Below are 14,428 nucleotides of genomic sequence, written 5' to 3' on the forward strand. Positions count from 1 at the left end.
AAACTCTTTACAAGTACTTTTAGTCCAGATGTGTTGAAATGAAGAATGAGCAATGACAGGTTAGAAACATGGAAAATAGTGGAAATTAATCCAAAGAATGAAGTGTTTTCTATGCTAGGAATATGGGAATTTCATGACATCCTCATAACATGAGATTTCTATATCTCTCTAAAGTATAAAATAGTTTTGGTATGTCTTATGATAATGAACTATAAAAACTTTCCTCATTGTTTAGTTAAATAACTTTAAAAATGATTGTTACTGAAATATGTATAGTGTACTTTTAATATTGAATATGGAGATAATTTTGCTTTTGATGGAATCAATCACTTCAAATTATTCCATTAAACTCATATTTTTAAATTAAAATCTTATATATATATAAAGGAGAAGTACTTAAATATGTATATCCTCCTTGGAGCTATTAGTGTTAGGTTTATACATTTTATAATACTGGACTATTATTGCATCACTAGCTAATTTAGTACTTTTTCAGTTTTCATTTATAATTCACAACATCTTGAGTATGCTTTCTTCATCATTATCCGGATAGAATCTAGAACAATCAGTAGTTAAGCCAGGAAGGAAGTATGAACAAACATGAAATAAAGAATTTTTTGATTATTTAAATTTTTATTATCTTTGTTGCTGATACGTTTTATCCATGTCTTTCTTTTTCAAAAAAATTTGGGTTATAAATACATGGCTCTATTCTAGTAATGATTTTCCTTTTTCTAGTATATACAATTATCTTTTCACCATAGGACTAGACATTGATTGAAATAAGTAACAATTAATAAAATTTTTTTAACTGAAAAGTCCATAAACATAGTAACACTCAACAAGATAGAGATAATCTAAAAAACTGTTACAAAACCTAATTTGTGCATTTTCCTATTTGGTTTTATTTTTCAGTTGTGCATGTAACATTAGGTTACTGTGACTGGAGACCATGTGGGGAGCTGACACAGGCATGTCTCTTCCTCCCAGCCAGAATAGTAATCAGTGGAGGCCTAGTGGGAGCCTACAACTCCCATTCCCTGCCCAGCAGTAATGAGGAGCCTCTCCCTTTATGGGTGTCAACAGATGCTGAGTAGGGAACCTAAACCTCTATCCCCACCTGGCATTAATGAGATAGTGTTCTTCTTTCCTCTGCTGGAGCAGTGTTAGGAAAAGCCATATAAAACAGAGGCTTATATAACATCCAGTCTCATAATTATCAAAATGTCCAAATTTCAATTGAAAATTACTTGTCATAAAGAAAATCTCAACTTGAATGAAAACGATAATTAATAGGTGCCAACACCAAGGTAACAAAGTTGTTACAATTATCTGACACAGATTTTAAAACAGCCATCATAGAAATGCCCAACAAATGATTTGTAATGCACTGTAAGGAAGATACAATTTGAGTGACAGCATTATTTCTCACCAGAAACTATGTAGATGAGAAGGAAGTAACACAGTATTTTTCGTGTAATGAAAGAAGAGAACTGTCAACCCCGAATTCTATATCCAGTGAAAATATCCTTTGGGAATGAAGGAGAAAATCAAGACATTATCACATAATTTTATATATATATATTATATGCATATATTTGTGTGTATGTATATAATCAGATGATTTTATATTATACATATATATAATGTAAGGCCTAGAGCAACTACTTAGAGCCACTTTAAAAACTGTACAAATTGACAAACTGAAAAACACTATAGATAAATCAAAATGGATTTCTAAAAATGTTCAAGTAACCATAAGAAGACAGAAAACAGAGAAAGAACAAACAAAAAATAAAAATATCTCTATTAATACAATAACTATGTTAAATTACTAACAGTTATAAGCATATCCATGTTTAAAAGATAGAGTATTATATATTCCAACTATATACTGTCTACAGGAAACTCACTTCAAATATAATATCACAAGTAGAATAATGTAAATATGTATCATGCATACATTAATCAAAAGAAAGCATAAGTGGCTATGTTTTACCAGATAAAGTAGACTTTAGAGCAGAGAAAACTACTACTTACAATCAAGTAAGACTTATTATATAGCTTTAAAGCAGAGAAAACTACTACTTACTTACAATCAGGTAAGAATTATTATATAGCTACAGTAATCAAGACTCTTTGGTATTGATGGAAGGAATAGACATCTTGATCAACGGAACAGAATTCAATTCAGTAGAGGACCCAGAAATAGACCCAACCAAATATTCTCAACCGAATTTGACAAAGATGTGAAGTTAATTTCAACAGAGAATGGATAGCCTTTTTAATGAATGATGCTAGAGCAATTCAACATCATAGGTAAAACAAATCTGAGCATCAGCCTAAATTTCACACTTTATCCAAATATTAACTCAAAATGAAACACAAACTTTAATGTAAAGTGTAAAACTATAAAACTTTTAGAAAAAAATAAGGTAAAATCTTCAGGATCTTGGATACATAGAGAGTTCTTAGATTTAACACTAAAAGCATAATGCACAGAAACAAAAATTGATAAACTGAGTTTTGTCAAATTAAAAACTTTTGTTTTTCAAAAGACTCTGATATGAGGATGAAAAAACAAATTATAGACTGGGAGAAAATATTTGCAAACCACGTATCTGACAAAGAAATTGTATCCAGAATATATAAATAATATATAAAAATCTAGAATGTCAGAACTTAACAGTAAAAAACTAACAATCCAGTTAGAAAATGGATAAAAGACATGAAGAGACGTTTCACTGAAGAAGATATAGAGATGGCAAATAAGCATATAAAAAAGATATTTAATATCATTAACTATTAGGAAATACAAATTAAGACCACAATGATAAATCATTATATACTTATCAAAATGGAAAGTAAAAAATATTGACAACACCAAATGCTGGTAAGGATGTGGAAAGACAGAATTGCTCCTACGTTGCTGGTAGAAATGTATTAATAAAACAGTATAGCCACTTTGGAAAAGAGATTGGCAGTTTCTTAAACTGTGAAATATGCAACTACCTTAGGACTCAACTGTTACACTCCTTGGCATTTATTCTAGAGAAATAGAGTTATGTTCACACAAAAACTTTTGTGCAAATGTTCATAGCAGCTTCATTTGTAATAGCCCAAAACTAGAAATACTCCAGATATCCTGTAAAGGTGAATGGTTAAACATATTTTGGTACATCCATTTCAGGAAAACTACTCAACAATAGAAAAGAATGAACTATTGATACATGTAATAACTTGCATGGATCTCCAGGGAATTATGCTGATTGAAAAAAAAAAACCGAAATTACATGATTCTATTTATATAACATTCTTGAAATGGCAAAATTAAAGAAATGGAGAGCACATTAGTGGTTGCTAGGGGTTAAGGTGGGGGAGGAAGTATGGGACCAGGTAGGGTATGAAGTGACTGTGTCTATAAAAGGGCAACAAGAGCCAGGCTCAGCAGTGCGTACCTATAGTCCCAGCTACTCAGGAGGCTGGGGCAGGAGGATTGCTTGAGCCCAGGAGTTTGAGACTGTAGTGCACTGTGATCGCAACTGTGAATAGGTGCTGTACTTCAGCCTGGGCAACATAGTGAGATCCTATCTCTAAAAAGAAGTCAAAGAGTAACAGGAAAGGTCTTTGTGGGTGGTGGTGGAATTACTCTGAACCTTAAGGGTATCATTGTCAATACCCTGGTTGTACTATAGTTTTATAAGATGTTACCATTGGGGGAAACTGATTTCCTATAACTGCCTGTGATTGAAAATTACCTCAAAATGAAAGAAATTTAATTAAAATATTAAAAAGTTATAAATCAAACTGACAAATCTAAGTAAAATGTGTTTCTCTTTCTACTTAGACAAATATACTTGCATAACACCTTACAAGGCTAACTTTGTATTTAAAATTCTCAGAAATTCTCTGGCTCCCAGCCTGGAGCCTGCTCCTTTCTCTTTCCTGTACTACAAGGGTGCCATGTGCCATGTGAATGCATGCAAACATCCTGGACCATTCAGCTCCATTCAGCCACCCTCTACAAACAGCTGTTGCTGAGGTCTAGGAGTGTGAAATACATACATACAAATGTGCATATAGAAGGGATTGTATAACAACACTTAGTTCTTTGGGAAAAGGAAACTCTCTCACTTTTCAACTTTAGTGTTTTTGGCTTTCATGTACTTGACAGGACTGCATTATATGTGAAAATAGAGGACTGGCTGAATACAAGGCTGTAAGTGAGGGATCAGCAAACATAAGGAGACCAACAAAGGAAGATGCCATGAGCATAGGGAAACAATTGAAAGAGAATTCTCTTGTCTGTTTCTGAATTTTAGGATGCCCATCTGCTCAGAGTACCTTTTTTGGCTTATGGATGTTTTCCAATGATTTTACTGTCAGTTCTGCTTATTTTATTACCTAAGCTTGATTTTTGTCTGCTTTTCTCAGTGTACTGGAACAATTTCTAATATATACAGAGTGGATGTCAATTTAAAAAAACACTTAGAGAGTATAGTTATAAGGTAACACTGTGGAGATCAGACATTACTATTTGTTGTATTTTTTATTTTAAAGGGATGTTGTACTTTTTATTGTTTTAATATTTCAGATCTCTTAAAAGTGCTTGATTTTAAATCTGTTTTATTTATCTAGTTCTTTTTCTTTCTTTAGATGTTCAGAAAATCATTGGTAAAGATGTTTGAAAATAAAGGATTGGACTGCATCTTCTTAGAAACTAATATGAGCACCAAGAAACAATATCACATGGTTTATGAATGCATTCCTCTCCCAAAGGAAGTGGGTGATATGGCTCCCATCTATTTTAAGGTATTTATAGGTAGTCTTTGCATACATACTTAGTTTTTGCTACAGTTCTGTTTTATGAATACAGTTGTCTTTATTAATATATTTTTCTCATATATACTTATATCAAATTTTATATCATATTAAAAAATGAGGTAAAGCACAGAATATTCTGCTGTATAAATTTCTATCAAAAGAAATTTAGAATTTTGACCTTTTGAAAGCATGCTTATTTAGAACCATGAATATACTATCAAATGGTAACTTATAATTTCTGCTTTAATTTCCCATTTCTCAAGTGAAATTAGGATTTTACCTTAAAGTGCTTTCAAGTAAAAATTATAGTCATAACTCTAGAAAATTGATTATTGAAATACACTGGAGCCAAAGATATAACATACAAACAATGCAGATTACATTGCTGAGGCAAGTTATTGCTATAAGTTTTAGTATTTAATATTTCATCATGGTATTTGTAAAAAGAAAAATTTCTAACTTTGATATACATTTTTGGATATATAATAATGACTAGAGTTTGTAACCAGCTGTTATTTATAGTATTAAAGCAGTTTTTACCTAGTGATATGTGTTTGATGCTGATCTGAATACAATATAATTTTTAGACTAATATAAATATATAAATGTAGAACCATGTATGAAATGCTAACATGTCCAAAGAAAAATGAAGGTAATATTTTCTGAGCTGGTGTAAGAAGATTGTATATGATAGGTTTATACCGTATGGGATGGTAAGATTTATTAATATGAACACTAAGGTCCAGTAAAAAAGTATAAAATCTATCAACGGTTATGAGTTGATAAAAATCTTCTTTCTCTCTAGAAGTCTTTAAAAACAGTCTGATTATTTGATGTGAAGAATTATGCTATTACCCCAATTACCCTGATTTGCTTATTACACATTATATGGCTGTATCAAAGCATCAGATGTACCCCAATATATAACTATTATGTACCTATAATAATTAAAAATAAAAACATTTTTTATCGGTATAAGAGAATAAGCCAGGTAATCCAAGATCGATGCCAGTCCTTTGTTAATCAAATTTAGTTGAGAAACAGGTTATTATACTTTTTTCAACATGCCTTTCTTTGGTACTTCCTCAGTATAGTCCTACATGGTTGTGATGAGAGCCATTTGAAATATATAGCCTAACATAGAGCAGCCACTATTGCTCATGTGGAGTGACATTAAATAGCATCTCTTAGAATGATGTATCACTTTTCTCTTTTACCCTAAACCTTTTATGATCATTATAGATACATTTATATTGAGTGTGCTGTATTATGTCAAGCCAAGCAACCCATACCTGTTAAATAGGGAATAGCACTATATATGATGTATTTAAATTGCATTTATTTGAATGTTAATTTTATCTTCAAAATTTGCTTCATTAATAACTATATTGTAAACACAATGAGGTCATTTTATATTCATCACCTTGGCTTTTCTTTATATTAAATATTTCTTTGCCATGAATAGTAGTCATATTGCTTAGCCTGGAAAGTCTTATAATTCTATTTCTATATATTTTCTTCCTACTTTTTTAAATTTTTATGTTTTTAATTACAAATTGACAAATTACAGTTGTATAAATTCTGACATCAAAAACATAAAATTTATATATGGAGGGAAAGAAACGTATAAAGTGGTATACAATTAAAATTAAGTTTTTATAAGCTTGAAGTAGACTTATGTTTCCTGCATTTTTAAGAAACAGGCTTTATTTTCTAGAGCAATTTTTTTTCCTACATTTTTGCTTCTTTGTTATATGGGCAGAAATAGTTCAAGTCCTTGGTTGTCAGAAAGCATATAAATTACTCTGTTGCTATTTGGAAGAAGAGTGGTAAAACTAAATGAGTTAATTTTAGTAGATTTCTCTGAATGCCGCAAGGAATTTGTGAACTTTTATGTTCACATAAAAACATAAAAGTTCACACACATTATGCTTAATATTAAATTGCTCAGTCTTATTAAGGATTGTTGTACAACGTTGAGCTGAAGTTAGTACAGCAGTTAAAGATGAGTAAAAGAATATTATCTTTGGCTAAAAGTAGAATTTAAAAAAAAAATTCCAATTTTAAATAACTAAAATTAAAGACTTAATCTATTCAGAATAATGGCCTACCTTGTTATACCTCATAATTAATTCACTGTATTATTTTGTTTTTAAGTGTCTCTTTGTATTTGCTATGTATCATTCTTTCATTTAACAAATGGCTATTTCTTAGAAAGCCATAATGGAATCTGATGAAGAATGGTCCATGAACAAGAAGTTGATTGATCTCTCTTCAAAAGATGTCAGAAAGTCTGTAAGTAACAATTTTTTTCTAATATAAAAAAATTACCCTAGTGTTCAGGATATTCATTAATTTCCACATCCTAGTTGAGAGAGAGACCATTTGGCTGAATGACTAAAGGTGAAGTATCTAATTTCACAAATAAAGAAGTTGTTATTTTCATTCTACCTGGTCTAGCAAATGCTTATTCGTAGAGGGTTTTTATTTGTTCAAATGAATGTTTCTTCCTGATCTTCGGCCCACTGCCATAATAATTGTCTATGTCAGCTGTTAGAATCTGCCATGAGAGCTCCTCTGGTGGGCTCCTTAGCCCCTGTGGGATAGGTGGTGAGAGGGGCCTTCTTGTTAATAGAATTATACTGAGAGAAACATTTTCTTAGAGGTTCCATTTGGAATTCATTTTCTTTTTATTACAAAAGTTCCCTGTCATGTTCCTATAAAACAGTAGTTGAGTTAAATTATGGGTTCTTTTGGAGACTTGCCTAATCATGTTTCATAGTTTAAGCTTGATTTGCAGATCAACTTTCAGATACAAGTTACACATAAGTTTAGTACTTTTGTAATGATCTTTCTCTTTTCTAGAAAATATTCCAATGGAGCCTTCAATCCTTTTTTCTTTGACCACCAGGTTTGCACAAAGCATTCTTGTATGGGAGATAGAAATGAAAGAATAATCTTCTATATCCAAATAATCTTCTGTGTGCCAAGAATTGGGCTAGACACTTTACCTACATTGTCCTATTTGATCCTCACAGAACTCTTTGTATTTCTCTTGAAACTCAAAGATGTTAAATAACTTGTCTGAGGTCACACACTTGTCAGAATCAGAGCTGCAATTAGAACCTTGTCTGTCTCTTTTTTACTTTATTTTTTCCTAATTGTCAAGGTCATAACATGATAATTATATTTAAGCATGTGGAAATATAGAAACATTAATGCCACAAACTAGTAGCCTGTTTCTCTGCATTTAATGTTATATAATATTTTGTAAACTGATTTTTATTTGTGCTTTTTCTGTAACATCAGCAATTTAGTATAAGCCCTAATTTTAATTGCTTTATAATATTTCAAGATGATCAGTCTTTCCACCATACCATACTGAGCCTTTCTAAGTCATGCCTCCTTGAGGACACAATATAAAATTCATACAGTTAAGTAGCAATATGTGATTCAGTGCTCAAATGAGTAAATACCGGCTATATGAGGGGATTAGAGAAGAGAAATGTTACTATAAATTGATCCATTTGGATAATTTCTAGTGACAAAGTTGTGGCTTCAAAAAAATACTTACAAAGACATAAGATCTACTTAACTGATAGGGAAAGCAAGAAATTATGGCCTTTTCCAGTCAAAATATGGTTTAAAGTACCGTGTGTGTGTGTGTGTGTGTGTGTGTGTGTGTGTGTGTGTCTGTGCGCGTGCGCGCGCGCGCGCGCGTGCACATGCGTGTGCATGTGCGTGTGTAGGTAGAAGGGAAGGAGGGAGGGAAGAAGGAAGAATGGGGAGGATAAAATATAATAGAGAGTTAATCCTGGAGATATTTTGAAATAAATTTGGTAAACTAAATATCTCTGTACCCATCTCACCAGCTAATAAAAAAATATGGTTTTTCTTATGTAATTTATCTTTGATAAATATATAGTAGTAAAAATTCAGGGGCATTGTAAACAGAGCTCTAAGTATGTGTCCAAGCCCTGCTTCCTGTTCTGCATTGTGAGTAAAATATAAGAAAGCATATTCTTATTCTTTATTTGTGTGGTCTAAAGAAAATTATTCTGCAGTTATATTTGAAAAAAAATAAGTACCTTTTTTTCCTGGTTTTCCCCAAAGACAGAAAAATAATTGGTTTTGATTATAATTGCTAGATATGATGAGGAACTATCTGGCTGAAAGCTTACCAAAATGAAATCTTTTACTCAGAAAGTTAGGTCATTGCTTAAGTATCTCTAGAACTGGAAATACATTTTATGTTTGCCTGGAGAGATGCATAATTACTGTCATGCCAGAGAGCAGGAATAAGGATTAAGGATAATTTTCTGATTTTGTGCTGTGTTCCATATGTGATTTGTCTATTTATTTAGGTACCCAGAGGCTTACCTTATTTCTCTGTGGATTTTGGCCTCCAAGGAGGGTTTGCCCATGTCATTGAAGATCAGCACAAATTCCCTTCGTACTTTGGAAAGGTATGCTCATAAATTTGATAACATTCCAGAGTTTAGCAATTTGGTAACACTTTTCTTTTGAAGAGAAATCAAAACTTTGGGCACAATGTACAGTGAGGTTGGTGAGTACTGCTCCACCAAATTTTTAGAGATAACCTAGCAACTATTAATAAAAAAGAAAAAAATCCCAGAATATTGATAACAGAGTCAAGAATGTCACTTTGGAGCCAAACATTTCTTGACATAGTCAATAGTGACTATAATGTTTTTTTTTTTTTAAGTTAGCTAGTATTGTGTTGAGATTGATGATAATTGCTAACATTTATTATTAAGAGCTTACGTGTGCCAGCTACAGTTCTAAGCTCTCATTTAGTGCTCATAATAATTCTATTGTGTAGATATAACTTTTCATTTTACAGATGAAGAAACTGAGCTACACAGAGATTATATAACTTGCCCAGGGTTATACGCTAATAAATGACAGAAACATGGGTACATATGGTCATGGTTGACTAGAGAACAAATTATATCACCTCTTCATTTATAGTTAAGCAAGGTATGGTCCAAGAAGAATACATGACTCATTTTATACTGATAGTTTCTGGGCAGATATTAGAGAACAGATCTTTTGATTGCCAGTATGTCCTTTCCATTACCACAGATTGCTCCCTGGGGGTATAGTTTTTAAATTAAAGGTCTACGGAGTGTCTGGGAAGTGTATAAGTTAATGTCAGGAACTAGAATGAAGTTAATGCAGCAACTGAAACAGTCAAAAGAAATCTGGGGAATAATGCCTGTAGGAAGTGACCTTTTAGTCTAGTGTAGGTCAGGCCTTTCCACTCACACCATCCCTATGTAGCCAGTTCCTCTAAATGGAAAGGTCCATGATGAATTCTGCTTGGGGTTCTGTCTTCCTCACCCTACTCCCCCCTTCCTCCCCACTTTCATCTCCTGCATAAGACATCTTCTACAATGAATAGGGATGTGCCAAGGGGAATCTCAACTCCAGAGGTTTACATTCATAACTTTTTACGCTGTTGTCTTTAATGGTTAACTGGACACCCAAAGTCGCCTGCATCTTTGAATTTTTGTAATGTATTACAGAAACCTGTTTGAGAAATTTTCAGAATTTTTTTTCAGAGTTAGCTACAAAGAATTTTTTTGGTCACTGCTCTGAAAAATCCTGCTGTTATTCAGTAGAGCTTTATAACTGAAGGCTCTATGACTCTGGATTTATTTTTTAAAAAATCTTGGTTCCAGGGAAAAGGAAGTAAAATATCCATTTTTTTCAAGTTGTGTAAATTTAATTGTGAGGCTGCCTTCCCTTCACATATTATGCGTATGCATTATGGTTTATGATACTGTTTTGAGGTTAAATAGAAAATTTCCTCAGTCAGCATTTTGTCACTGAGCCATTTTTTTCAAAATCTGTTTTTTGAGAAATAGTCTGTGCTCCCAAGAATTCCCTTTGGCCTCCTACCTAAGCAGTTGTTCAGAGAGCAAGAAGAAATTATTGGGATGGTCTCTTTCCATTAACAGCTGCTCCAGTAACAGAGCAAGAATCAATCTTATATGGTAAACATAAGACAAAACTTAATGTTTTATAGAGACAATTTTAGGTCAACTTTTATCAGCCAGGCGTTCTTGAACTACATTGCTTACTTGAACTCTTGAAATACATCTAAATTTGCCGCATTTCTCTTGATGTCTTATATAATCTACTCTTCCTGTTGACCCCTTTATTTCCCTTTCCTATTGATAGTAGATTCCTTTTTCCATGAAGCTTCTGATTTAACTAACAAATATAAGTTTTTCTTTTTTTGTCTCCAAATGGTCTGCTTTAGCACTTACCTTATTCTGCTTTATAAGACAGTCCTCTGTATAGCTCGGTTGTTATTCTGGCTCCCACCACAGCTCCATGTTCTGTTCTAAGATCTCTGAAGACAGATAGCTGCATGTTAGTTATCTTTGTATCCCCTACATCATATGGCATTTGCTTGTGCATAGTAGGTCCCCATAGTATATTTGTTAAGATGAAGAACTTACATCTGAGAGATTACATGATTTGTCCAAGATCTCACCACACAGTCTAGTAGAGCTAGACTGGATACGCAGAATTTGACCCTTAGTCCAGTGTTTTTCTATATTACTATACTGCCCTGCCTCTAAGCATTATAAGTCTCTTTCATATCTTTCTATGCATGGATACTCACATATATAACTTTGATTAATTTCTATAGCTAACAACACAAGAAGATCATGAAGGAAATAATCTAGAATAATAAGCAGATAACCAAAAAGCCATTCCTTTCAGGGCTTGAGAATGTGACTTTTTAAATGAAGATGATTTATAATTTTTAATTCTAGGTTTACTTAGGTTAGTATTAAAACATGATTTTGTTTCCTGGAAAAAAGATCTCCAGCAAATAGTGGAAGAAACTGGTTTATAAATATACTGGGTAGCAGAGAGAACATTAGCCTGAGATTCAACTCCAGTTGAGCAACAAAGTAAATAATTGCTAGAGGTTGATAAACTTTTTCTCCAAACTGTGTGCCCGACTGCTAATGTGGCCGAAATCAATTAAATTTCACTTTTTGTTCCTCCCCTTTGCTACCATTTGGTAGATATGCTAATAAGCAACACAATGGACAAATGGCTTGACAGGAGACACAGCTAGCCAGTATTCCTAGCATCACAGGGTTTGCATAGTTTGAAGTAACTGAAAACAAGATTTTTTTTTTTACTTGAAACTAGTATTTATACTATTTTTGAACATTGTCATGGAGAACTACTTAATGTTATATTTAATAGCAGAATAAACAAATAGTTTCATTCCTGTTTTCATTGTTGTTTATACATGCATGTATTTGTATTTTTCTCATTCTTTAAAAGGAAATCATTGGTGGGATGCTGGATATAGAACCAAGACTTTGGAGGAAAGGGGTCCGAGAAAACTTTGAGGATCAGAGGAAGAAAGCACTGCAGTTTGCTCAGTGGTGGAAACCATATGACTTCACTAAAAGTAAAAAATGTTGAGGTGTACCTTTCATTTTTAGTTTCCTCTTCAGATCCCATTCAGGTTTATTTCCATTATGTGTATAACTAACCAGCTGACCCTCAGGTCATAGAAAGAGAGTCACAGCAATAGACTGCTCTGGATCTCTGACAACTGTTGTGCAGTTGTGTTGTTTTCTTCCCCACCTGCTCCTGTGGACTTCATATTAGGGACTTCCATATGTATATATTGCATGACCTGCTCACATTCCTGTTCTGTACCTACTTCTTGGTGTCTGAACTATTCAGTTAATTTAGAGAAGGGCTTTTCTGAAGGGGTATTTAGGAAGCACAGAAAATCCTTCGTTCAGAGGGAAATGGATCTGCTTCAAGGTTAAGTCTATTGCCTGGTTTCTTTTGCATTTTTTAGAACAAGACTTGGTGTAATTTGGTAATAATTGAAATTTCTTTTCATAGGATTTTATAGAAGAGATCTTAGTTTTCTACCAGTAGCGTATAGTATCACTACTATTCTTTTTGTTAAAAGAAAAAGAATTAAAAATTAAATGATAGTAAAGATATAAAATATTCACGATTCAAGTTTGTTTTTATTTCTGCAGTTTCAAATAGTGTCTTTGAATTTTCGTGGTCCTGAAAGTAATTGTTGCAAATAACATAGTTTAGGGTTGTTTAGGGTTTGTATGAAAGTTAAAATTTGTAGCCAAATCATTATTTTTGAGTTGTATTGATTATCACAAAATCTTAAGTAATGAGAATATTATAAATGTCAGGAACACATTCTCTTGTCCCTCCCTGATCCCAGGTACTTAATTTTTATTTGTTCTCAACACTTGGTGTCAAGAATAAACTCAATACTTCTAAAATATGGATATGGTATAAGAGTGCTCCTACTTTTTTTTTATATGGAAGATATAGTAACTTTTTTTTAAAGATGTTGGTTTTTTGGAAGCTGAATCTTTGTCATGAAATGTTTAATACTTAGAATCAGTGTGAAGCATACTCCAGAATTACTCATAATCCTACACATTTATTTTTAATATCAGCATCTCATTACTTCCTTAATATGTTAGAAAGTGAAATGTTTATGTTCTGCCTATAGTTTTTCTAATTTCATGGGTAAGTTGAAGTTTAATGGTTTCAGGTTTTCAATATTTGCAAATTACATTTAAGTATATGTATCAAATAGATGTTCGACAGTATTTTATTTATTGCTGTTTTCAAACTCTTGGCTTTGCTCCAAAATCTTAAAGGATTCTGTAGCATTCATTTATTCAATCAGTGATTTCATGAATATTTGTGGAGCACAGTGTTACGTCATGGTAGTACAAAAATAAAAAGTACTTCCCCTACCCTAAATTATTTTACAGTTTAGTGGAGAAATAGACATCTACATAAATATTTGCAGCATAGTATGACAAGTTCTAAGATATGTGCAAGTATATTTGAGTACAGTGCCAAAGGACTATTTCATGTGTCTTCTCAGCTGATGACCTTACTTCCTATTTTACTGATAAAATATTGATAGAAGCTAATAGAAGAGAATTTATACCACATCTATCAATATACCTCATTATCCCATGTATTCTATTTCCTCTTCCTAACTATAGCTAAATTATTTTGTTGTTTTTATCTAGGGCCAATACACTCATTTATATACCGGATTTTATTGCCTCTCACCTACTCAATTGCCCCTACTCTCTCTCTATTGTTTTTTCTCCTCTTTATGAATTATTTTTATTGGCATAAAAAACCATTTTATAATATGTCAACAGCAAACCCTGTCATCACATCCCCCTCTAGCCATTTCTCCAGTTGATAGGAAAACTGATTTTAAAAACTCTTTTTCCTCTCTCTCCATTCTTCTCCTATTCTCAGTACAGTTAGTCTTCATCCTCATCATTCTGCTAAACTGTTCAGGTCAAGATCATCAGTGACATTCCACATTGGCAAATCCAGTAATTAATGCTGAGTGCTCATCTTTGTCTATCAGCATTATCAATGACATACTTGATCACTTTCCCTTCTTGAAGCATTTTCTTTACTTTCGTTCTAGAACACTGTTTTTTGTTTATTCTTCTTCCTTACTAGTTCTATTCTCTGTTGCCTTTGCTGGTTCCTCTTCATCTACTCAACCTCTGAATGT

The 14,428-nt window shown here is 32.6% G+C and overlaps 1 protein-coding gene across 1 annotated transcript in view; it reads left to right on the forward strand.

The window, feature by feature from the left end:
• CWF19L2 (CWF19 like cell cycle control factor 2) overlaps positions 1-12,844 on the forward strand; it is a 95,707-nt gene extending 82,863 nt beyond the window's left edge. Inside the window, exons 15-18 of the mRNA XM_045556682.1 lie at positions 4,657-4,812; positions 7,039-7,119; positions 9,189-9,290; positions 12,163-12,844. Coding sequence (XP_045412638.1) covers positions 4,657-4,812; positions 7,039-7,119; positions 9,189-9,290; positions 12,163-12,306 — 483 coding nt within the window. The 3' untranslated portion in view covers positions 12,307-12,844. The remainder of the gene's footprint in view (positions 1-4,656; positions 4,813-7,038; positions 7,120-9,188; positions 9,291-12,162) is intronic.
• The last annotated feature ends 1,584 nt before the right edge of the window (positions 12,845-14,428 follow it).

This window comes from Lemur catta, chromosome 7 (assembly GCF_020740605.2).
Source record: "Lemur catta isolate mLemCat1 chromosome 7, mLemCat1.pri, whole genome shotgun sequence".
NCBI lineage: Eukaryota > Metazoa > Chordata > Mammalia > Primates > Lemuridae > Lemur > Lemur catta.